Raw genomic sequence first — 8,904 nt, 5'->3', positions numbered from 1 at the left:
AAATTACAATTATAACAAACGCATCGGAAAATCCTTTATTTCCACGCAATATCCGAGACGTCATAAAAATCACAAAATATCCGGCGAAAGTATTATTTACAGCACTATGGTGGACGGGAGAACACGGCTGTTCCGCGGCGGGAATTATTTCTCGTTAATTTTTCAGAGACGCTGGCTGCGGTTGTAACGAAGGGAAAATTTCTCCGCGACATTTTCACTGCGCGAAAAACTGCGCCGGTGTTGATCCAGAATAATTTGACACGGTCCCTTTGCCGCTTCTTGTTAGCGTTTCAGGCCTCGTTTTTCCTCCATTTTATGCCTCGTTGTCCACGATGTCCAGTGGCTGTGGGATTTTTAAGCCGATAAACGCCCCCTGGTGGGCAGCGACGCCGGTGGCGCCGCGGCCGTAACTCGCGGACGCCATCTATCGACCGGGCGATCGCGTACTTTTAAGTCGGACATTTTCGAGTTAATTGTGCCCGGCCGTGGATCGCGTCCATTCTGTTCGCGTGATTGAATAATTGCTTGCTCGAGCGATACGACGAGGATTGGATCAATTACACGTTGGTATATTTTCATGAAGAGCGTCCATCGTTATATGGGAAAACGGAATCGGGGACGGGGATTATCTAATTAATTGGAATCTGGCGTTCGTTGCGATTTTGTACTTACAGATTATTGCAGATCGAGAAGCGTGGAAATCATTTTGATGTTGAGTTAATTGAGTGATGTTCAGTTGATCAATTTTATTCTTAATTAACGTTGACAAACTTTCGTATTTTTCATTTCTCTTTCTGTTGGGGTGTGATACGGTATACAGAAAGTTATCAGCGATATTTAATCGTTGATGAATTTAATTTTTAATTAATTTTGAGCAGCTTTTGCATTTTTACTTTCCCTTTTTGTTGCGGTGTGATTATGACAGTATAAAGAAAGTTATCAGCGATGTTTAATCGTTGATTAAATTAATTTTTAATTAATTTTGAGCAGCTTTTGCATTTTTTTCTTTCTCTTTTTGTTGCGGTGTGATTCTGACAGTATAAAGAAAGTTATCAGCGATGTTTAATCGTTGATTAAATTAATTTTTAATTAATTTTGAGCAGCTTTTGCATTTTTACTTTCTCTTTTTGTTGCGGTGTGATTATGACAGTATAAAGAAAGTTATCAGCGATGTTTAATCGTTGATTAATTTACTTCTCAATTAATTTTGAAATTTTTTTGGTTTATTATTTTCTGTTTCTCATATGACGTGAATACGATAGTGGTAAAGGTATTTATTATGTCCGTGTAATCGTTTACGGATTTTATTTTTAATTAATTTTGAAACATTCTTTGGATTATTACCTTCTGTCTCTGACGCGATGTGAATATGGTAATATAATAAAAATCAGTGGTGTCGTGTTACACTTTTGATTGATTCCTTCATCCAGTATCTGTCCTGTGTATAAAATACGATACATAAAATATATTAATAGTAAATTTCATTTCACGTGTGCTTATACATTATAAATGACATACAAATATTTCCACATTTGTATTCCTCGCGTAGAAATAGACTAGACTAGCTTTTGTTTATTATTCCGTTAGTTTTGAAACTTAAAATATGGATTATTTCATCCTTATAAATAATATTTTAATAAATTATCAAAAGTAATTTACAAACACAATTGAAAGTTATTTTTCGTTAAATAAAAATATATTAATATAGCAGTGGCTTAATTATCTTTGAAAATAATTTCTTAAAACCATTCTTATTGACAAGAAATATATATTAACCTGACTGACAATGAATATATACTTTTCTTATTAGTAATTAAATATGTGCTATTCTCATTAATATAAAATAAATTACTCCATTCTTTTGTACATAATAATTGTTCACCATTGTTATTGACATTCTAGATATACTGATAGTGAGTACGTGCTATTTTTATTGTCACGTGGTGTGTACTATTCTTGTTGACAGTGTATGTGCACTGTAACTGTATATTATTTTTGTCAGCAGTGGAATATTTTTATTAACAGTTTGCCAATAGCAATCGACGTGTTATCTTGAGAGATCTATCGATTGTGACACGTGATGTGACTGAAGATTTCTAATCCGGGAATTTTCAGCCACAAGTGGCCCGTTTGAAGTTCCCCAGGTGGTTGTCGACCATTCGAACTGCTGTGGCGTCCAGTGCGTAGTTCGACCATAAAAAATCTACCACTAGAAATTGAGTAATTCAAGTTTGACTTGGTTTACTACAGTTGACTGGTCATTCGTTATCTGTTACAATGTTCGCTACATTTTTTCCCTCTATTTTTTATTCGACTGAACGCTTAATTGAAAACGAGGTCAGAAAATTTGCACTCGTTTCGACATTTTGATTCACTTGAACGAAAACTTCAACAAAATTAATTTTGACAATTATTTCATTATTTTTGAAATAATGTATTCTATTTTTTAACGAATATAAGTTTGGATTAATTTTAGTAAAGGATTGAAAAAGCTAGAAATTGCTAAAATTCGAGAATACAGATTATTACACATTTTGGGTAATATTTGAGTTTTAAATATTTTCTCTGGTAGTTATAAAGCTAAATTTGTTGTTCCTGTTATAATGTACTTAATGAAATTGTAATTACATTTGTAACCATATAAAATATAGCGAAAGCTTAACTGTCCATTTTTATTCGTTAAATTCAATCGTCGGGAATTTAATTTTCAGAATGATTAGGTATGATTGAAATAAAGTTGTTAACGTATTAAAGTGATAGACTGTACGTCGCTCATCGCTGACAGGCTTCTATCAGGAGGATATTTTAAACTGTACTGTGTTTTTAGCGAAATTCTCGTTTACCTCGTGCTTCATATTTTTCTCGTGACTTTTGACAGGACAATTAAACACATGTTTGTGTTTAATTAATTATACTTTTGCACGAGCAATTTTTCAAATGGTTTTGAAATCTCTTCAATGTAGAAGCCGGCCGAACAAAACGCAATTCGTACGCTGAAATGTGTTTGCTAAAAAATCATTCTTCACCTGCTATGTTTTAACGAATTTCATATTTATTTTGAGAAATAGCTAGCGTTCCTTTGCAAAAATTTCTCAACAAAGAAGCCAAAGCTGGTAATTAAAATTTCCCGAATAACTTATGAATCCGCGTTATGCATTCTGTTACAAAGATAACAATTTTATAATTAGTTATATGAATGAAATATTTAGATGTATTTGAAATGTATATGATTATTACGTTTTCTTAATATATTAGAATATTATTATTTATCGCAGTAGAAACTTTTTATTTTCAACTAATATTTCCTAAGAAATTATCACGTGTAATGTTATTATTATTAATATTATTTATATTATTACAGTCTCGATATACTATAATTTCACTGTTTGTTATACACATATGCAGATAATTATTCTATTACAAATTTTAAGTTACTACAAGTATTATAAGCTTAAAAAAACATTACAAATTTTCCTTACCCATTTCATTCATACCTTTAGAGATATTCAAATAACACAAAATATTTTAATTTTTCCATTGTCATTAACCAGTTAACTGTGATTGACGAGTATACTCGTTATGCAGAAGTGGCACGATTTTGTGCATTGACGAGTATACTCGTCATGCATATAAAGTAGTGACCATTGGCTATTTAAATTGTAATTTTTGAGAAAAACAAAACATATTATCAAATTTCAAGCTGTTTAGAATATTTTAAGGCCATGCCGGAATGAAACAAACGAATAAAAAATATAAATAATTTGAGATAAACTCATGCGCCCCCATATGCACCGGCTGAAACAGCTTATCAGTTCACATAACAAATTTATTTATGTGCCTGTATTGCTGAATAACACGCCACAGCAGGAATTGAAATTCTTGCTATCATATGTAGTTAATTTTTTTTTTTTTCGTCTAATGAGTATGTCATATATGTTTAAGTTAACAAAATTAATATACATTAGTAATAAAAGTGTCAATTTTATAAAATAATTCCATCTTTTTGATCCAATATCCTACCAGCACAACTTACTCTGTGATTGACGAGTATACTCGTCATGGCTCGATTCTGGCGACACAAAACTGTGCGCGCTCCCAAACGAGGGCGCCACAGTTAACTGGTTAATTCTACCCCTAAATTAATACAATATAGATTAGAATTGCACGTATAATTATTTGTTCTATTTTTTTCCATAATTTTTAGGAAGATTATTATTAACAAATTAATTCTTGCTCTTTCATCAATAACAACCAAAATTACTCACCCATGACACCAGTCCTGAAACTGTCAACAAGTACACACAACTTAAGTAATTAACATAGAATTTACAATACCTGAAAATTCCATCAAAATTTCAAAAAATCATGATCTCTTCGTGAAACCCTCTTTAAATACCTGACAATTTCTACAAAATTTCAACGCATCCTCGATATCCCCCATTCCACAGAAAAAGCAAAGAAAAAATCACATGTCTGTTCGAACCTTGTTTATCCTCTTTGAAATCAGTTTCCGCGCGAATTGCACGCGTTTGTATCGTGACTGATCGCGGATCGGAAGAATCGTGTGGGAAGGGATCCGTAGGCGGAGAGAGAAAACAGGGAGAAACAGGGAATTTCTAACTCGGATTATAATCCGGGAACGTCGTCGCGCCGTTGCGTCTGTACAGGCTGCAATCAGGACACAAGAGGAGCTGAATGAGATTGACTGGATTTAAGGATCATTAGTAGACGCGCAGCTACACGTAGGCAGATGAGTAAGCTGATTGAGTTCATCGGATCGGCGAATTGCCAAGCGTCTCCATCGCGAGAGAGAGCCAGTCTCCTTTCATTCCCTATTCTTCCCGTTTCTCGATTAGTTCTTCTCTGCCGATTTCTCTCTCTCTCTCTCTCTCTCCGAGACTCGTCTTTATCTATGTCTTCGCCGATAAAAGTTCAATAATCCCGCGAACTCGATGTAATCCAGCACCGTCGATAATCCGGGCTTCCGTTAATTTATTATTCACCGGACCCTGTACAGGTCGGTCGAGCACTTTACACTTCCACTCGAGTCGAGTGGAACGAACGGTCCCGCTAAATTGCATAAAGAGAGGCTACTTCGTTGTACATTTCCTCCATTTTTATTGCGATAACTTTTTCTTCCCTTGAGGAACAACTCTCTTGCCTCCTTCCGTCTTCCTTCGCTTTTGTCGTCCCGAGATCGTTGGGTTTCCTTCCCGATGGTCATTCGGACGATAGTAAGATTAGCAGCTGGATCATGGAAGATCGTATCTTTGTATCCAGAATACTTATTACTTAGTAATACTTAGTACGCAATACTTAGTGTGCGTGATGCGAGTGTTTACTGCACGATTTTTTGGCTAGAGAAAAGTAGAATTTTAAAGATTTTATGCTATAAGGTTGTCGATATTTCCTTTTTAGCAATAAATAAGAAATCGTATGATAGTCAACCGGTAGAATTTTTTCATCTCAGGTCATTTCATGAAAAGCGTTTATTTTATTAGTAAAGATATATTTCTTAACATGTAAAATTTCAAATATTATTATTAATCTTTTGAACTCGAAAGGCGAATCTCAGTCGCCATTTAATCAGAGTTTAAAGATGGATTAATTAATAGTTCAAATTAAGTTAAGTTAATTACTATATCAAATTTGAAATTAGCCAGTGACGTAAGGATTACGGGGAAGAATAATTCTGCATTCTAATTTGCATACGACTTCTTATTTACCATTTTAAAAATCTCGTCGACTTTATAGCACAGAGTCTTCGAATTACTATTTTTCTCTAAAGGACTACTTATATACAAATTCTGTGTAAAGCATTTATCTTATTTGTGAAGATATATTTTTTAACGTCTAGTATGAATTATTTTCCTTTGTTACTGTAAATTATGTAAATATATATTAATTGAAATGGATGGGAAAATTTGAATTAAAAATTTGGAAAAGACCATTTGAGTTAGGTTTAGAATTAAGAATGTACTAGTCGACATGTTTGTATAACACGTTCAAAATTTGGTAATATTTGGATCATCCGAAGACAAGAGAATTCTCCAGGTTAGACCAACACCCATACTCTTAGACATGGCTGCTCGTCGTGTAGGTATGCCTATGACATTACCTAACCATGACTATACCCAGATGCAAGTGAGACTAAATTTATAGCCGCTCGATACTCGGCGTATGAAATTTGATTTGGTTTCTGTACACAAACTGCTAAATAGCAATATATTATCCTCTGATCTAGTAGTACATAGGCCAGTTTCTAGTAGACGGCATATTCTCCTCTATTAGAAGTCTCACTATACTGTACAATGATTTATGCAAGACGGGATAATCGGTGTGCACCGCGTAATAGATGTATTTAGTTTAATAAAAGGATAGTATAGCGATGACGAAGTATTGAAACAGTATATCTTGAGTCTGATTGACTCTTATATTTGGTTGTCCGGAAAGTTCGTGTCGATTTTTAGGAAAATTAAAACGCAGCTATTTAAATATTGCTATACATTTATTAAGTTATATAGGTACCATTCTGTTCCACGACATTTCTCCATCTTTCATGCAGCTTGAGAATTCCGTCCTTCCAGAACCTCTCAGGTTTTTCGGGAAAAAAATTGTCCAAATGGGTTTTTATCTCGACCAAAGAGTTGAAATTTTCTCCATTAAGGGAATTTTGTAATGATCGGAAAAGGTGGAAATCCGAAGGCGCAAGGTCTATCGAATACGGTGGATGGGGTAAAACATCTCAACCAAACTCCAACAATTTTTGCCGAGTTCTCAAAGACACACGAGGTCGCGCATTGTCTTGATGAAACACGACGCCCTCCCGATTCGCAATTTCTAGACGTTTTTGTTGAATTGATGTCTTCAATTTATCTAATTGAGAGCAATACTGTGCCGAGTCTATTGTTTCATTATTTGGTGAAAGCTCATAATATAGAATTCCTTTCCAGTCCCACCAGATACAGAGCATTTCCTTCTTCGAATGAAGACCGGCTTTTGGGGTGACTAAAGGTGGTTCATCACGCTTTCTCCAGGACCTTTTACGCTGAACATTTTTATAAATTATCCATTTTCATCCCCCGTCACTAATTGCTTCAGAAATGACGTCTCCTCGTTGCACTTGTAAAGCAAGTCGCAAATGGAGACGCGGTCCAACAGATTTTTCTTCGTTAAATCGTGCGGAACCCATACATCAAGACGGTTTACATAGCCAAGCTTCACAGTATGATCGTGTATAGTTGATTTTGATTTATTTAGCATTCCTGCTAATTGACGTAATGTTGAGCATGGGCTATTCTCGATTTCTGTTCTAATCATATCTTCGTCTGTAGTGGACGGCCTACCTGGGCGTTCTCGATCTTCAAGGTCGAAATTTCCAGCTTTAAACCGAGCAAACCACTTCCGCATAGTTCTTTGGGCTACAGCATCCTTGCCATAAGCAGCGCATATCTTATTTGCCGCTTGTGTGGCATTTTTGCCCTTTCGGAAAAAGAAAAGCATTAAATGCCTATAATGCACTTTATTTACCACCATATTCTAAGGCGTACAAAACTGATAAAAATTAACGAATCGTAACCAAACTTTTTTCCAAATATGGCTGAAGTTATCTCTTTTAGAATATGTACACGTGTCATTTGGTTTCAATAATTGTGATATATTCAGGCAGGTCTCGCACGCTACTTACCGAAAATCGGCACGAACTTTCCGGATAACCCAATACTTAGTCGACCTCTATATTTCTTCTGTTCGTTGAATAAGTTAGTCATTTTTAACCAGTTAACTGTAGCGCTTCCTTTTGAGACCGCGCATTTATATCTGTCGCGGAAATCGAGTCATGACGAGTATACTCGTCAATCACGGAGTAAGTGTCTCTGTTAAAATATTGGATTAAAAAGATGGGTTTATTTTATAAAATTGCCAATAAAATAACTGTTCTTTAGGCAGCACGGCATCGAGACATTTGTTTAATATCAGCACATGGTTCTAACGTAAAAAAATTGGATTTACACCACTTGATAGATAGGTAACTTCGGATCAGCAACCATCAATGGTCTCAACGCCTGGTCAGCGTCACGCATTTGTCCCATGGCCGACCATCCCTGAAGGAACACTATCGTAAATCCGATTCCCGACTTTTGCTTTTGCCTCTTTCACGCTAACATCTATAAAGCGTTATCATCGCAGAGAAATAAATTCGTTATGGTATCTGATACGCTGTTTCAGCTTGTTTATACAGGGTCGCATGAGATTGTCTCAAATTTTTCATATTTTTTATTTGTTTGTTTTATTCCGGCCTGACCTCAAAATATTCTGAACGTCTTGAAATTTGAGAATATATTTCGTTTCTCACAAAAATTACAATTTAAATATCCAGTGGTACTGCTTTTTACACTTGACGAGTATACTTGTCAATCACAGTTAATTAGTTAAAAGACGATCGAGCATCTTCTGGTAAAGTCGTGGATGGTCTTGAATACTTTGTTCATACGGTAATCCGAGTACTCCATTCTTCATCCATCTTTTTTATCACACGTTTATCACGTGTCTTTCACGTACACGAATATAAAGAGAGAAAAACAAAAGAAAGAGATTCGAAATTATCACTGTTTTGATCATATAATTGTTTTTCATTGTATAATTATTCTAAACCTTCGTCTTTCAGATGTTCTGTTAGATGCATTTTTTAACATTTTATGGGGGCGCAAAGGTAATAGTAAATTATATCGTTCAAGTTAGATCAATGGATTGATTTCTTTATCTTGGTTTTTATGCAGCTTGTAATTTGGTGGTTTTTATGGGGTTTGGAGATGTGATTGGATAAATGGTGTTAGCGAATTGTTGGTTGATGTGTCATCTGTCATCTGTGCTGATTGATGTGTCATTGAAAAGATGAAGCCTTAT

At 35.0% G+C, this 8,904-nt stretch overlaps 1 protein-coding gene across 1 annotated transcript; it reads right to left on the bottom strand.

Annotated features, from left to right (window-relative positions):
* Positions 1–7,065: 7,065 nt before the first annotated feature.
* Positions 7,066–7,536, bottom strand: LOC143221490 (histone-lysine N-methyltransferase SETMAR-like). Its single transcript, XM_076446926.1, has 2 exons — positions 7,531–7,536; positions 7,066–7,482 (listed from the first exon to the last, which is right to left on the bottom strand). Exons 1-2 carry the CDS (start codon positions 7,534–7,536, stop codon positions 7,066–7,068), a joined length of 423 nt encoding a protein of 140 aa, XP_076303041.1.
* Positions 7,537–8,904: the final 1,368 nt, after the last annotated feature.

The sequence above is a fragment of the Lasioglossum baleicum genome, unplaced genomic scaffold (genome assembly GCF_051020765.1).
Source record: "Lasioglossum baleicum unplaced genomic scaffold, iyLasBale1 scaffold2499, whole genome shotgun sequence".
Classification (NCBI taxonomy): Eukaryota; Metazoa; Arthropoda; class Insecta; order Hymenoptera; family Halictidae; genus Lasioglossum; species Lasioglossum baleicum.
Note: the sequence above shows the minus strand (reverse complement) of the source record. Positions and strands in the feature narration are given on the sequence as shown.